Source organism: Scyliorhinus canicula, chromosome 5 (genome assembly GCF_902713615.1).
Source record: "Scyliorhinus canicula chromosome 5, sScyCan1.1, whole genome shotgun sequence".
Taxonomy (NCBI): domain Eukaryota; kingdom Metazoa; phylum Chordata; class Chondrichthyes; order Carcharhiniformes; family Scyliorhinidae; genus Scyliorhinus; species Scyliorhinus canicula.
In genome coordinates this window covers 219992788-220010162 of record NC_052150.1, presented here as the reverse complement: position 1 = coordinate 220010162, position 17375 = coordinate 219992788, and the positions used below count along the sequence as shown (strand labels likewise).

The window sequence follows — 17375 nt, the reverse complement described above, 5'->3', positions numbered from 1 at the left end:
GCCTGAGTGATGGTGCCGATATGAGGTTGAATGTTTATCCTAGGGGCCGTGAACCTCACATGGTTGGCAGGCAGAGGGATAAAACCCACGGCGAGGCACGGACCGAAGATAAAAATTCCAGCCTTCCAAAAAATTGGTGGAAATTTCTGTTCATCCAGTCATGGATGTTGGATCGGCAGATTGACAATTTCCATGGAATGGAGGGGTCAAGGGGCGCTGGGGCAGAGCTGAGTGTCATCGATGTACCTTCTGTTTTCAGATGATGGCCCCAAGGCGCACCATCGTGGGCCGAAGGGCCTGTTCTGTGCTGTATTTCTCTATCTATCTCTATCTCATGTAGATGAGAAATAGGAGAGCGGAGGGGGGTGGGGCAAAGAATAGATCCTTGGGCGACACCAGAGGTCACTAATGGTGCAGAAGAAATTATTGGAAGTCATTCTCTGGCTGCGATTGGGTGAGAATGGAACCAGAGCAGAGTCAGTCCATCTAGCTGGGAGGTGTCGGAGGAGGATGGTGTGGTCAAACCACGTGAAAGGCTGCAGAGTGATGAGGAGGGAATTCACAGTCACGTAGGGCAAGGTTTTCCGGTCCTTCCCGCTGGTGGGATTTTCCAGTCCCGGGGAAGGTGACTCACCCTCTGACCCCAATGGCCACCCCAGCAACATGGCCACCAGCAATGCAAATGGCCGTTGACCTCGGCGCGACTGTCAGATCCCAGTGGCAGACAATGGTAAGTCACCTCCATCGTCAGCAAACTTCCCACATCAGGGCAGGAAAATCCCACCCATTGATGAGAGTTGTTTTGGTGTTGTCACAAATATGGGCACAACTTTACAGGTGGGGATATTAGGGAGCAAAAGGGACTCCATTACACACAAGAGACTGAAGCACTAAATCTACGCTGACATTCCAGTCCAGTGCTGAGAGAGTGCTGCCCTGTTGGAGCTCCTGCCTTTCCGATAAGACTGAAAATCACCCCCCCTCCTCCCCCACCCCCCCGACAGTGCGCTCCCAATGCAGTCTACTCTACATCGGAGAGACTAAACGCAGACTGGGTGACCGCTTTGCAGAACACCTTCGCTCCGCCCGCAAGCAGGACCCGCCCCTTCCTTGTCGCTTGTCATTTCAACTCACCGCCCTGCTCTCGTGTCCACATGTCCGTCCTTGGCCTGCTGCAACGTTCCAGTGAAGCCCAGCGCAAACTGGAGGGACAGCACCTCATCTTCCGATTAGACACCTTACAGCCTCCTGGACTTAACATGGAGTTCAACAACTTCAGACTGTGAACTCTTTCCTCCACCTTCACCCCATTTTTATTTCTATCAATTTATTTTCACTTCTTCCATCAAATTGTTTTCCCCTCAGCATTGTTTCCCCTCCCCCCACTCCACTTGGGCCAACTGTCCCTAGTTGCCCTTTGACAGACTGCTCACCTTTGTTCTGTCATTAACACATTCTAATCTCTTTCTGTGCCACGATCAGCCCCCTTCTTAGCCTTAATCACACCATTTACCTTCCCTTTGTCTTTCTGGCCTCGACACCTTTGTCAATCTACACCTATCGCTGGCCCCCTATCCAGCCCCACTGCTCCACGCCCCCCTACAACAGTATAAATCTGACCCCATTTCCAGTTCTCTCCAGTATTGATAAAGAGTCATCCAGACTCGAAACGTCAGCTCCCTTCTCTCCCCACAGATGGTGTCTGACCTGCTGCAGTTGTCCAGTATTTTCTGTTTTCGTTTGAGATTGGAAATCTATCTGCCCTCCCAGGTGGGCGTGCAGGATCATGGGGCACGATTTTGAAGGAACCCCATGATTTACCCTCAGGATAAAATCAGCTGCTGTTTTTTAAGTCTAGAACAACAGCAAATTACTGCTTGACGGATGCTCCGGGATATTTTGACAGCATTGCAAGAGGCCGAATAAATAGAAGCTAGATCATAAGATCATAAAATGTAGGAGCAGATGTAGGCCACTTGGCCCATTGAGTCTGCTCCACCATTCAATGAGATGATGGCTGACCTGATGTCATCCTCAACTCCACTTTCCCGCCATATCCCCAGAACCCTCGATTCCCTGACTGAATAAAAATCTGTCTATCTCAGACTTGAACATACTTGGTGACCCAGCCTCTACAGCTCTCTGCGGTAAAGAATTCCACAGATTCACTGCCCTCTGAGAGAAGAAATTCCTCCTCATCTCTGTCTGAAATGGGCGACCCCTCACTCTGAGATTGTGCCCTCTGGTCCTAGACTCCCCCACAAGGGGAAACATCCTCTCAGCATCGACCCTGTCAAACCCCCTGAGAATCCGATATGTCTCAATAAGATTACCTTGAGCACAGGCCCAACCTACTCAACCTCTCATAAGAAAATCCCTCCACACCCAGGACCAACCTAATGAACCTTCTCTGCACTGCTTCCAACGTCAGTATATCTTTCGTTAGATGCAGGGGCTGGTTTAGTTCAGCACACTTGGCTAAATCACTGACTTTTAAAACAGACCAAGGCAGGCCAGCAGCACGGTTCAATTCCCGTACCAGCCTCCCCGAACAGGTGCCAGAATGGGATGACTAGGGGCTTTTCACAGTAACTTCATTGAAGCCTACTCGTGACAATAAGCGATTTTCATTTTCATTTTTCAGATAAGGGGCCCAAAACTGTTCACAGTATTCCAGGTGCAGTCTGCCTAGTGCCTTGTATAGTTTCAGCTGGACTTCCCTATTTTTATACTCCATTCCCTGGGAAATAAAGGCCAACATTCTGTTTACCTTCCCACGTACCTGTTGAACTTGCATGCCAGTTTTTCGTAATTTATGCATAAATCACAAAATCCCTCTTTGTTCTGTAGTCTTTTTCCATTTCAATAATACTCAGCTCCTTTATTCTACCTACCAAAGTGCCTAACTTCACATTGTCCTACATTATATTAAATCTGCCACATTTTTGCCCACTCACTGACGGCAGCACAGGGTAGCACAAGTGGATAGGACTGTGGCTTCACAGCGCCAGGGTCCTTGGTTCGATTCCCCACTGGGTCACTGTCTGTGCGGAGTCTGCCCGTTCTCCCCGTGTCTGCGTGGGTTAACTCCGGGTGCTCCGGTTTCCTCCCACAGTCCAAAGACGTGCAGGTTCGGTGGATTGGCCATGATATATTGCCCTTAGTGCCCTTAGGAGGGTCTATTGGGTTACGGGGATAGGGTGGCAGTGAGGATGAAATGAAATGAAAATGAAAAATGAACAAGTAGGCTTCAAATGAAGTTACTGTGAAAAGCCCCTAGTCGCCACATTCCAGCGCCTGTTCGGGGAGGCTGTTACGGGAATCGAACCGTGCTGCTGGCCTGCCTTGGTCTGCTTTCAAAGCCAGCGATTTAGCCCTGTGCTAAACAGCCCAGGTGATACTAAGATTGCAGGAGTTGCGGATAGTGGTGAAGATTGTCAGAGAATACAACAGGACATAGATAGGCTGCAAAATTGGGCAGAGAAATGGCAGATGGAATTTAACCCAGACAAACGAGAGGTGATTCATTTTGGTAGATCCAATTCAGGTGGGAGCTATATAATAAATGGGTTGGTGCCGACTCGATGGGCCGAATGGCCTCCTTCTGCACTGTATATTCTATGTTCACCTAACCTGTCTATATTCCTCTGATGACTCTGTGTGTCGTCCGCACCACTTGCCTTTCTATTTATTTTTGTGTCATGTGCAAACTTGGCAATAGTACATTCACTCCTCTTGTCCAAATCATGAATATATATTGTGAATAATTGTGGCACCAGCATTGGTCTCTGTGGCACTCCATTAGTTACAGATTACCATCCTGAAAATGCTCCTCTTATCCCAACTCTCTGTCTTCTGTCAGTCAGCCAATCCTCCATCCATGCTAATATACTATCCCCAACACCATTAAGTAGCCTTTTGTGTTGTACCTTATCAAACACTTTTTGCAAACTCAATGAAGGTTCCCCTTCATCTAGCCGGCTCATTATCACCTCAAACAATTCTAATAAATTTGTCAGGCATGATCTCCCCTTCATGAAGCCATGCTGACTCTGCTTGATTATATTATGTATTTCTAAATGCTCTAGTTATTGTATCCTTTATTATGAGGGAGGAAGTGTGTTAAAAAGCATTCAGGTAGACAAATCCCCAGGGCCAGATGGCATCTATCCCAGATCACTGAGGGAGACAAGAGATGAGATTGCTGGGCCTCTAACAGAAACCTTTGTGTCCTCGTTGGCCACAGGTGAGATGGCAGAGGATTGGAGGATAGCCAATGTTGTACCGTTATTTAAGAAGGGTTGCAAGGATAATCCGGGTAATTATAGGCCAGTGAGCTTGATGTCAGTGATCGTGAAATTGTTGGAAAAGATTCTCAGAGATAGGGGGCGGGATTCTCCGCCGCGTCGCATTTCTGCCCCGACCGGTCGGCGGGATTCTCCGTTACGCCAGCCGGTCAATGGGGTTTCCCATTGTGGGGCAGCCCCATGCCGTCGGGAAACCCCCGGGCACCGGCATGACGGAGCATCCCGCCGGCAGAGAATCCCGGCCAGGATCTATGATATTGGGAAGTGAATGGTCTTATTAGCGACAGACAGCATGGTTTTGTACGAGGGAGGTCGTGTCTCACTAATTTAATAGAATTTTTTGAGGAGGTGACAAAAACGTTTGATGAGGGAAGGGCTGTGGATGTTGTCTATATGGACGTCAGTCAAGCATTTGATAAGGTCCCTCATGGCAGGCTGGTGCAAAAGATTAAATCACAAGAGGTCAGGGGTGAACTGGCTGGATGGATTCAGAACTGGCTTGGCCATAGAAGACATAGGGTAGCAGTGAAAGGGTGTTTTTCTGCATGGAGATCTGTAACTAGTGTTTTTCAGGGATTCCTGGGACCCCTGCTCTTTGTAATATATATAAATGACTTTGAAGAAAACGTAGCGGGTCTGATTAGCAAATTTGCGGATGATACTAAGATTGCAGGAGTTGCGGATAGTGGTGAAGATAGGCTGCAAAATTGGGCAGAGAAATGGCAGATGGAATTTAACCCAGACAAATGTGAGATGATTCATTTTGGTAGATCCAATTCAGGTGGGAGCTATATAATAAATGGCAGAACCATCAGGAGCATAGAGACACAGAGAGATCTGGGCGTGCAGGTCCACAGATCCTTAAAAGTGGCAGCACAGGTGGAAATGGTGGTAAAGAAAGCATATGGCATGCTTGTCTTCATAGGACAGGGTATTGAGTATAAAAGCACGAAAATTATGTTGCCGTTATGTAGAATGTTGGTTAGGCCACATTTGGAATACTGTGTCCAATTCTGATCGCCGCACTACCAGAAGGACGTTGAAACTTTGGAGAGAGTACAGAAAAGGGTTACCAGGGTGTTGCCTGGTATGTATGGAGAGTATTAGCTATGAAGAGAGATTGAATAAACTGGGATTGTTCTCCCCAAAAGAGTCGGAGGCTGAGGGGAGACCTGATAGAAATTATTAGGGGTATAGATAGGGTGAACAGTTGGAGGCTTTTTCCCAGGGCGGAAATGAGAATTATAAGGGAGCACAGGTTCAAGGTGAGGGAGGGAAGGTTCATTGGAGATGTGCGGGGGTGGGGGGGAGTTTTATACACAGAGGGTGGTGGTGGTCTGGAATGCACTGCCAAGTGAGGTGGTTGAGGCAGATACGTTAGCGACCTTTAAGACTTATCTGGATAGGCATATGAACAGATGGGGTATAGAAGGATACAGGCGGTTAGTCTAGATAGGACACGTGATCGGCGCCGGATGGAGGGCCAAAGGGCCTGTTCCTATGCTGTATTGTTCTTTGTTGTTTTGTTCTTGTTAGGACTCTAACATTTTCTCAATGGTAGAGTTAGGCTACTTGTTTTTTGTCTGCCTCCTTTTCTGAATAAAGGCAGTTTTCCAGTCCTCTGGGACTTTTCCGAATTTAAGGATATTCGGAAGATTATTACCAGTGCATCCACTCTCTCTTTAGCTACTTCCTTTAATATCCTGGGATGTAATCCATGAGGTCCAGGAGACGTACCGGCCTTGAGCCCCAATAGTTTCCCGAGTACTTTTTTTATAGTTACTGTTATTATATTCATTTCTCTCTCTCCCCCCCCCCCCCCCCCGCCCGCTCTCTCTCTTCTCCCCCCCCCACTCAGTAATTATTTAGTATTTTTGAAATGCTATTTAAGTGTAGCACAGTTGTTTCTGACCCAAGTTTCTCACTCTCAAACTGAATGCTAAATCCTACCGTGTTATGGTCACTGCTTCCTCGGGGATCTTTTACTCGGAGTTTGTTTATTAAGCCTACCGCACTACACATTACCAAATCCAAAATAGTTTGATCCCTTTTTGGATACACAACTCTAGGAATACTTCCTCGTGGCTCCCTCTGCCAATTGCTTGACGTTATGTCCCTTCGTGTAAAGTGTTGCCATGCCAAACACTTTCTGAAATCGGCAATCTGCACACTCCTTGACAAGGAAAGAGGATGGGAAGGGTGGGATTTGAATGAAAATGCCGAATTGCTTGTGCTTCTGAAAATGAAGTGGGAATTTACTTGGGCGCTTTTTGTAACCTTTGGAAAGATAGAAAATAGGTGCCGAGTCGGCCATTCGGCCCTTCGAGCCTGCATCACCATTCAATGTGATCAAGGCTGATCATGCAAATTCAGGTAGAATCATAGAATCCCTGCAGTGCAGAAAGAGGCCATTCGGCCCATCGGGTCTGCACCGGCCCTTGGAAAGAGCACTCTACTTAAATCCACACCTCACCCTATCCCCTTAACCCCACCTAATCTGCACATCTTTGGACACTAAGGGCAATTTATCATGGCCAATCCACCTAACCCGCACATCTTTGGACTGTGGGAGGAAACCGGAGCACCCGGAAGAAACCCACGGGGAGGAAGTGCAAACTCCACACAGCGGCCGGAATTGAACTAACCTCTGTGCCACCGTGGACTTTAGGGGCGGATTGAGGGCTGCTATGCATTCTCACATTTTACCCGAGCTGGAAGCACAAGGACTGGGATTTATGAATCAGGGCTGTGCTCCCTGTATACTGGAACAACTAGTGATGACGAATGCTGAAGTTGAAATTTATGAATGAAACCCAGAGATCCCTTCTCTCTCTCTCTCTCTCTCGCTCTCTCGCTCTTGTTCTCTCTCCATCGCTCTCGCTCGCTCGTTTGCTCTCTCGCTCTCTCTCTCTCTCTCTCTCGCTCTCTCGCTCTTTCTCTCGCGCTCTCTCTCCATTCCTACCCTCTCCATCTTCCTCCCTCTCTTTCTCTCTCTGTCTCTCTGTCCTTTCTCTCTCTCCCCCTCTCCATCAATTGCTGACTGCTCGTATTCCGCAGCCCCTCGGTAGGAGGCTCGTTGCTGCTTATTATAGTGCAAGACCCAAAAGAGAATAATGATTATTAAAATGTGTTTAATGAGATGGTATTTGCAATCGTCATTTAGAGCCACTCATTAGCATTGAGCATCATCTTAAAATAACATCTCGTTATTTCCCCTTACTGGGAATGTATTTTTATTACATTCAGTCCGGCGCAGTCTCCTCTCTCCCCCAACCTTCCCCCCCCCCACTTCCTTTTATTTTGTTCCCTCTCTTCCTATTTTCCCTGGTATTTGTTTGTGCTGATCTTTCTCTCCCTCTCTCCTTTTTTAAATTTCTCTTTCTCTTCTCCAGCGCTGCAGGAGGCGATGAACAGTCGGTGAGGACGGCTGGGGAAATGCAGCTGCGCCTCGCTGTGGGGGCAAAGATCTTCAGCAGTCTCAGGAAAACCTGACAGGAATGTAATGTAAATCTTTCAGCTGTGCCGTGTGCCGTGTGCTTTCGAGTCCGATCTCCTGACGGGCGAGGCACCATGGATTGCCTGCTGATTGCTGTCCTTCTGCTGCCTCTGGTAAGGATGATTCGAGAGACTGTTTGACATTGGAACCCCCCCCCCCCCCCCCCCCCCCCTCCCTCAGCATGATCGGTGGCACTTCGATAGTTGGGCTGAATGCAGAGTTAAGTTGCCAATGTCGCGACGCAGCAGATGGAATATTTAAATTTATATTTGGGCAGCACGGTAGCATAGTGGTTAGCACAATTGCTTCACAGCTCCAGGGTCCCAGGTTCGGGTCACTGTCTGTGTCGGAGTCTGCATGTTCTCCCCGTGTCTGCGTGGGTTTCCTCCGGGTGCTCCGGTTTCCACCCACAGTCCAAAGATGTGCAGGTTAGGTGGATTGGACGTGATAAATTGCCCTTAGTGTCCAAAATTACCCTCATTGTTGGGTGGGGTCACTGGGTTATGGGGATAGGGTGGAGGTGTGGGCTTGGGTAGGGTGCTCTTTCCAAGATGGGCCGAATGGCCTCCTTCTGCACTGTAAATTCTATGATCTATGATAAAATCGGAGCCCAGGATAAAGGAACGATTTGAGTGCAGAAAATGCATGTGTTTGATAATCTATCATTTCATTCGCTACAATGTGCCTTGCTGATTTACACCAGGGAAGAGAATTTATATTTTTGATGCAGTGCAGTGCACATTGTAATTGAAGATGAGGGAAATAAATTTGTTGTGGAGAGCGTCCCTTCGTCTCTGTGTGACCTGCTGACCTGAGGCTCGGTGGTGGTCGAGCCGGTTCAGCAGGGCTTTGAGCTCTGTACTCTGGCCAACGCTCACTCCAGCATGCAGACCCGAAGGAGTGCTGCTATGTCGATATGCCCTGCCGTCCAGCCGAGGGGCAGTCTGATGGCTTGGGAGGAGGGAGAGAGGGAGCAGGGAGGGGGAAAATGGGAGGGGGATGCAGAACGAGGAGCAGGGGAGGGGGTGGGTGACGAGATGGGGGCACGGGAGGGAGGAAGAAGGGGAGAAGGAGTGGATGGAGGAAAAGAGATGGGAGGAAAGAAGGGAACAGGAGGGGTGAAGGGGAGAACAGAATTCAAGGGGAGAGACGGAAGGATGGATGGAAAAGAAGGGTAGATGGAGGAGTGGAACAGAAAGAAAAGTGTAGTGAAACCAAAATAGAGAGGGCACAGGAGGAAGGGAGTTGGGGCAATCGATATTTTACCTCAGTAAAAGATAGGAGAGGGGGTCTGATGCTAATCTAATGCCCAGCAACCTGATGAAGTGTGAAAATCGACACAAATACTTTCCTTTCAAACCCAACAGTCTCTCTTTATATGTGCTCCAGATACTTAAATAATCAATGCCTGCAGATCAGAGGCTGGTTTAGCTCACTCAGGTAAATCGCTGGCTTTTAAAGCAGACCAAGCAGGCCAACAGCACGGTTCGATTCCCATACCAGCCTCCCCGGACAGGTGCCGGAATGTGGTGACTAGGGGCTTTTCACAGTAACTTAATTGAAGCCTACTTGTGACAATAAGTGATTTTCATTTCATTTCATCTTAATGACATAACTAAAAACCAGGAATGCCCCAGCAGAAACCTTTGCCTCGTTGAGGTATTTCTGCCTCATTCCAAGGATAAGGGAGTGAGGCAAAGTCGAGAGGACATTGTTGGATTCGGTCCTCATTAGAAATGCAGAATCTTGGGACAGCTTTAAAGGACTTAGTAAGCGTTACTTTGTTTTCATGAGAACATCAAGACAATTTCCTTCAACAGGCAGCGTTATTAAAATTAACTTTTTACATTTGCTGAATCGATGAATGCTTTTTTCATATATTTCTCTAGGGAAACCTTTGTTACTTGTCCAAAACAGAACCTATTTCATTTTCTTTCAGCTTATGTAACTCTTAAATTTTATTGCTACAGCAGGCCCCTCTCACGACGTTGTATGACGCCAAGTCACAATGCATCATAGCTCATGGGATGGTGTGAATTTACGTTGCGTTACGTCATATATTGTTATCCTCACGCCCCGCGGTGAACTTTGAGTTGAATTATTCCCATGGTGCGGGGGAGGATGTCCCTATTTGTCAGCGGAAGGGTTTACATTGTGGGGGAGGGGAACCTTCCGATGGACTTTGAGGGGGGGGGGGAGCACCTCAGTAATGCACTGCCCCCCGACCCATTCCCCCTCGCGACCCACCTCGGGGTCCACCACATCCGCGCCACGCTCGGGGGTTGCGGGCACTGATGGGGGGGGGGGGGGTGGTCCGGGGGTGGCGAGCCTGGTCAAAGGGAGGCAGTTTTTGGCAGGCCGTGTCCACGTGTGCTACAGGCCGTGTCTACGCCGCAACAGGCCGCCGCCGTGCACACGAGCGGCCACAGACCCAGTAAATCTCCGGCTGGACCCGCAGGTAAAGCCAGGCGCTGCGTGGCTGCGAGCCCCCCCCCCCCCCCCCCCCCACCAGACAGAGGATCGGTGCAGCTTTTACGCCCTTTTTTCGGCGTGTCCCCAGGCCATAGTCAGCACTTAGTCTTCAACTCGGCGAAACCAGCCCCACACCTTTTCGGGCACGCACCATTCTCGGCCCGAGAAAACGTACCGAGCGCAGCAGCGGGGACTGGAACATCCCGGCCTCTGTTATTCATTCGTGGGATGCTGGTGCCACTGGGTGGCCTGATATTTATTGGTTGCGCTGCCAAAGCGTTACTCTTGAACCAAAATCAAAATGTTGGAAATGCCCAGCAGGTCAGGCAGTATCTGTGGATGGAGAAGCAACGTTAGGCCGTTGCATTAACTCTTTGTTAACGGCTGTATCTAATCCTCCAACATTATTATATTGCGCCAGGGCAGCACGGTGGCCTAGTGGTTAGCACAACCGCCTCACGGCGCTGAGGTCCCAGGTTCGATCCCGGCTCTGGGTCACTGTCCGTGTGGAGTTTGCACATTCTCCCCGTGTCTGCGTGGGTTTCGCCCCCACAACCCAAAAAAATGTGCAGAGTAGGTGGATTGCCCACGCTAAATTGCCCCTTAATTGGAAAAAATGATTGGGTCATCTAAAATTTGAAAAAAAAAATTATTATATTGCACCTTTAATGCTACGCAAGAGCGTTAGAAATCAAAATTTGACACCGGTCCATGTACGGAGGTATTCGGACATATGATCAGATACTTGGTCAAAGGGGTAGGTTTTAAGGGACATCCCGAAGGGGAAGAGAGAGATTAGAGAGGTTTAGGCTGGGTAGTCTGGAGCATTCAGGTAACGGCAGCAAAAGGGATGCCCCCCAATCCTGCAGCGATCTGCTGTGATGGAAAGAATTTGCATTTATGTAGTGAAGGAGGAGTTGAACCTTTTCCACAGAAGTCAGAGAATGGCGACAGGAGAGGAGGAGGCCATTCAGCCTGTCGTCTGTACCCTGGCTCTCCGAATGAATACTTCACCGAGAGCCATTCCCCTGACTTCTCTCCGTGACCCTGCGCTCCCTTTCTTGTCGGGCGATTCCCTGTTAAATGCCTCGGCTTGAACCCGCCTCCACCACACTATCAGGCAGTGCATTCCGGACCGTAACCACTCTCTGTGATAAACCTTCTCCTCTTGGCTGCACAGTAGCACAGTGGTTAGCACCACAGCGTCACAGCGCCGGGGTCACAGGTTCAATTCCCGGCTTGGGTCACTGTCTGTGCGGAGTCTGCCAGTTCTCCCAGTGTTTGCGGAGGTTTCCTCCGGGTGCTCCGGTTTCCTCCCACAAGTCCCAAAAGACGTGCTGTTCGGTAATTTGGACATTCTGAATTCTCCCTCTGTGTACCCGAACAGGCGCCGGAATGTGGCGACTAGGGGCTTTTCAGAGCAACTTCATTGCAGTGTTAATGTAAGTCTACTTGTGACAATAAAGATTATTAACTTGTCTCCATCGCTTCTTTTGCCAATTGCCTTAATTTTCTGACTCTCTCGAGCCTTCAGCAATATGAACAGTTTCTTCCTGTCTTCCGTGTCCAGACCTCCTCATGATTTTGAATACCTCCATCCACTCTCTCAACATTTCCTTCTCCCAAATGTGCTGGACTCCTCCATCATTGAGGATGGGGATATTTGTGGAGCCTCCTCCTCCAGTGAGTTGTTTAACTGTCTCCCACCATTCATGGCTGGATGTGGCAGGACTGCAGAGCTTAGATCTGGGTCGGGATTCTCCCCTACCCGGCGGGGCGGGGGGTCCCGGCGTAGCGGAGTGGCGCCAACCACTCCGGCGTCGGGCCTTCGCAAAGGTGCGGAATTCTCCGCACCTTTACGGGCTAGACCCGCGCCGGAGTGGTTTCCGCTCTGCCGGCTGACGCCAAAACCGGCGCCAACGGCCTTTGGCGCCCGCCGCCCGGCGTCGGGGCTGGCCGAAAGGTCTTCGCCGGTCCGCGCATGTGCCGATGCGACAGCAGCCGCTGACATCACCACCGGCGCATGCGCGGTGGGGGGGGGTCTCTTCCGCCTCCGCCATAGTGGAGGCCGTGGCGGTGGCGGAAGGAAAAGAGTGCCCCCACGGCACTGGCCCGCCCGCCGACCGATGGGCCCCGCGCCCCCCCCACCCCAGGACCCCAGGGGCCCACTCGCGCCGCCAATCCCGCCGGCACCAGAGGTGCTCCAATTTCCGCCAGCGGGAGAGGCCTGTCAGCGGCGGGACTTCGGCCCATCGTGGGCCGGAGAATTGCCTTGGGGGGTACTCCGATCGGCGCGGGGGGCACGCCGATCGACGGGACGTGATTCCCGCTCCCGCCGATTCCCGGGTGGGGGAAATTCCGGCCACGGCGGGGGCGGGATTTATGCTGACCCCGGGCGATTCCCCGACCCTGCGGGGGGTCGGAGAATTCCGCCCCTGATGCGTAGGCTGTGTAATCACTTCACTCTGTCTATTACTTACTTCTCGTGCTGTTTGCCACACGAGTAGTCCTGTGTTGTAGCTTCATCAGGTTGACACCTCATTTTTCGGCCTGCCTGATATTGCTCTCCTGCACTCTTCACAGAACCAGGGTTGATCCCCTAGCTTGGTAGTAATGGGAGAGCGGGGGATAAAATGGTGTATACCTTGGGATCTTTTGCAACAAACCATCTTGTGACCTTTTGTTGAATGGTGACCTTTGACACGAGGCCCTTTTCTAAGATCTTTCACTCCAGCAAGACAATAGAATGCGGCCTTGCAATTCTAAGAAAGACTTTTCACTTGTTATCCCACTTTCAAAGCAAGCACGCTCCCTGAGGGCAGTCAGAGATTGACAACCTTGTCTCAATAGGTCAAGACTAAGCGCCATTCATGTTGAAATTCGGAAAACAAAGCAGGACATTTTGGAAACAGGTCAGCCGGAATCTGCCGACACCGTGGTCACATGATAGACATGAATAGGGGAAGCCAAACAACCCGGCGGGATTCTCTGTTTGGGCGACTATGTTCCCCCTGGGAACGCAAAGCGAGCAGCGATTCGGTATCCTTTGCCATGAAGATTTATGCATGGCCAGGTTTTGGGATCTCATTTTGAGCGGGTGATCTGATAGCAATGTCCTGCAGCCAACCACCCCAACCCCCTATATCGTAAATCAGCCCCCCACTCCCAGATTGACTCCAAGTATGAGGGTGAACCAACCCCCCCCCCCCCTACCTTTACCCCCCCGTCCCCGCCTTCCCCTCCCCCCCAGACCCCCTTAACAGGGAGACCCACCAGTGAGCCTCTGGTAGAGGAGGGGTGGGTAGGTAGTGCATTGTGGGGGATGGGGGTGGCCCTCGGATGGACTTTGGGGGCAACTCGCTTAAGGTGTTACCCAGCCCACTTGATTCGGGCGGCACGGTGGCGCAGTGGTTAGCTCTGCTGCCTCACAGCACCAGGGACCCGAGTTCAATTCCAGCCTCGGGTCACTGTCTGTGCGGTGTCTGCACGTTCTCCCCGTGTCTGTGTAGATTTCCTCCGGGTGCTCCGGTTTCCTCCCACAGTCCGCAAATGTGCAGGTTAGGTGGATCGGCCATGCTAAATTGCCCCTCAGTGTCGAAAAGGTTAGATGGGGTTACTGGGTTACGGGCATAGGGTGGAGGCAGGGATTAAAGTAAGGTGTGCTTTCCAAGGGCCGGTGCAGACGCGATGGGCCAAATGGCCTCCTTCTGCACTGTAAATTCTGTCTCCTATGTTCTATTCCCGGCACAGGAGACCGGAGGATCATGGAGTGCCAGAGAATAGAGTGCCGGACCTGCTAAATGGATGGAAATTAGTCATTACCACCCATTTGCTTTCATTTACATCCTCCCACTGGCACACGGGTATGAACCCCGATCCCGCCACCAGTGTGGGGTCGGAGCATTGGGTTCAGATCAGTGCCTGCCGTGCCCGGCCCTGATTCTGATTTTTCGATTCACTGCCCCATTGGGGATCCCGTTACCAGCGGCGGGTGGTGGGGAACCCAGGCCCTCATCCTAGCTAATTAGTGGAAGAAAAGTCCCATCACATTGGATTAGTTTTTTAAATGTAACTCCACAACCTTCCGGCTTGATGCTACTTTTCAATGGGCAGGGGGGAGATTGAATACCTGGCTGGTGTCAGGGGGAGAGTTTCAGATTCCTGGACCATTGGAACCAGTTCTGCGGGAAATGGGACCGGTACAAACTGGACGGGTTACACCCAGACTGGATCAGGACTGGTGTCCGGGGGGGGGGGGGGGGGGGGGGGGGGGGAGGGGGGGGGGGGGTTGTGCTACTTGCTAGAGTGGTTGGGGTGAGTTTAAACTAAAATAGTTAGAGGAAGGGGAATCGTGGATAAAAGCAAAAGACAGAAAGGCGGATACGAAAAGTGATAGGCAGAGAAACCAAGGGCCAGATTCAGACGGGGCCACAGTGAAAAATATTGGGAGCGGGTCCAGTAATGTTAAAAGAACAAAGAACAAAGAAAATTACAGCACAGGAACAGGCCCTTCGGCCCTCCCAGCCTGCGCCGATCCAGATCCTTTATCTAAACCTGTCCCCTATTTTCCAAGACTACTTCTCTGTTCCCCGACCGTTCATATATCTGTCTAGATGCATCTTAAATGGTGCTATCGTGCCCGCCTCTACCACCTCCGTTGGCAAAGCATTCCAGACACCCACCACCCTCTGCGTAAAAAACTTTCGACGCACATCTTCCTTAAACTTTCCCCCCCTCACCTTGAAATCGTGACCCCTTGTAATTGACACCCCAATCTTGGAAAAAGCTTGTTGCTATCCACCCTGTCCATACCTCTCATAATTTTGTAGACCTCAATCAGGTCCCCCCTCAACCTCCGTCTTTCCAACTAAAACAATCCTAATCTACTCAACCTTTCTTCATAGCTAGCACCCTCCATACCAGGCAACATCCTGGTGAACCTCCTCTGCACCCTCTCTAAAGCATCCACATCCTTCTGGTAATGTGGCGACCAGAACTGCATGCAGTATTCCAAATGTGGTTTAACCAAAGTCCTATACAATTGTAACATGACTTGCCGACTCTTGTACTCAATACCCCGTCCGATGAAGGCACGCATGCTGTATGCCTTCTTGACCACTCTATCCACCTGCGTTGCCACCTTCAGGGTACAATGGAACTCAACTCCCAGATCTCTCTCTACATCAAGTTTCCCCAGGACTCTTCCATTGACCATATAGTCCGCTCTTGAATTAGATCTTCCAAAATGCATCACCTCGCATTTGCCTGGATTGAACTCCATCTGTCATTTCTCTGCCCAACTCTCCAATCCATCTATATTTTGCTGTATTCTCTGACAATCCTCCTCGCTATCTGCAACTCCACCAATCTTAGTATCATCTGTAAACCTACTAATCAGACCACCTATACCTTCCTCCAGATCATTTATGTATATCACAAACAACAGTGGTCTGAGCACGGATCCCTGTGGAACACCACTAGTCACCCTTCTCTATTTTGAGACACTCCCTTCCACCACTACTCTCTGTCTCCTGTTGCCCAGCCAGTTCTTTATCCATCTAGCTAGTACACCCTGAACCCCATACGACTTCACTTTTTCCATCAACCTGCCATGGGAAATGTTATCAGATGCCTTACTGAAGTCCATGTATATGACATCTACATCCCTTCCCTCATCAATTAACTTTGTCACTTCCCCAAATAACTCTATTAGGTTTGTAAGACATGACCTTCCCTGCACAAAACCATGCTGCCTATCACTGATAAGTCTATTTTCTTCCAAATGTGAATAGATCCTATCCCTCAGTATCTTCTCCAACAGTTTGCCTACCACTGATGTTAAGCTCACAGGTCTATAATACCCTAGATTATCCCTGCTACCCTTCTTAAACAAAGGGACAACATTAGCAATTCTCCAGTCCTCCGGGACCTCACCCATGCTCAAGGATGCTGCAAAGATATCTGTTAAGGCCCCAGCTATTTCGACACTCGCTTCCCTCAGTAACCTGGGATAGATCCCATCCGGTCCTGGGGACTTGTCCACCTTAATGTCTTTTAGAATACCCAAAACTTCCCCCGTCCTTATGAAGACTTGACCTAGAGTATTTAAACATCCATCCCTAGCCTCAACATCCGTCATATCCCTCTCCTTGGTGAATACCGATGCAAAGTACTCATTAAGAAGCTCACTCATTTCCTCTCACTCCACGCATAAATTCCCTCTTTTGTCTTTGAGTGGGCCAATCCTTTCTCTAGTTACCCTCTTGCTCCTTATATACGAATAAAAGACTTTGGGATTTTCCTTAACCCTGTTAGCCAAAGATATTTCATGACCCCTTTTAGCCCTCTTTATTGCGCGTTTTAGATTTGTCCTACTTTCCCGATATTCCTCCAAAGCTTCATCAGTTTTGAGTTGCCTCGATCTTACGTGTATGCTTCCTTTTTCATCTTAGCTGGTCTCACAATTTCACCCGTCATCAAAAGGTATGCTTAAAGACTTTGTACATTAACGCGCGGAGCATTCGCAATAAAGTGGATGAACTAATCACGCAAATGGGTATGATATAGTCGGGATTATGGGACATGGCTGCAGGGTGAGCAGGGATGGAAAATGAACATCCAGGTTTATTCAGTATTTAGGACGCACAGGCAAAATGGATATAGTAGTGGAGTCATATTGCTGGTTAAAGGGCAAATTAACACAACAGTAAGGAAAGATATTAGCTCCAACAATGTGGAATCTGTCTGGATCGAGTTGAGAAACACTAAGAGACAAAAAATGTTAGTGAGCATTGTATAAAGACCCCAAACTGCAGCGGTGATGTTGGTAATGGCATTAAACAGGAAATTAGAGATGCATGTGAGAAAGGAACAACTGTAATTATGGGTGATTTTAATCTGCATATAGATTGGGAAAATCAAATTAGTCACAGTACAATAGAGGAGGAATTCCTGGACTGTATGCGGGATAGTTTTCTGGATCAATATGTTGAGGAGCCAACTAGTGAACAGGCCGTCCTGGACTGGGTGCTGTGTAATGAGAATGGAATCATTGGCAATCGAGTTGAGCGAGACTCCTTAGGGAGGAGCGACCATAATTT

General features: G+C 49.6%; 1 protein-coding gene across 9 annotated transcripts in view; it reads left to right on the top strand.

Annotated features, from left to right (window-relative positions):
- adcyap1r1a (adenylate cyclase activating polypeptide 1a (pituitary) receptor type I) overlaps positions 1–17375 on the top strand; it is a 261127-nt gene that overhangs the window by 82658 nt on the left and 161094 nt on the right. For 8 of the 9 annotated variants that reach the window (XM_038798557.1, XM_038798552.1, XM_038798551.1 and 5 more), the window contains one exon: positions 7700–7916. In XM_038798557.1, coding sequence (XP_038654485.1) covers positions 7878–7916 — 39 coding nt within the window. In that variant the 5' untranslated portion in view covers positions 7700–7877. Of the gene's footprint in view, positions 1–7279; positions 7372–7699; positions 7917–17375 lie in introns of those variants that run through there. The other variant, XM_038798554.1, reaches the window with a different exon arrangement.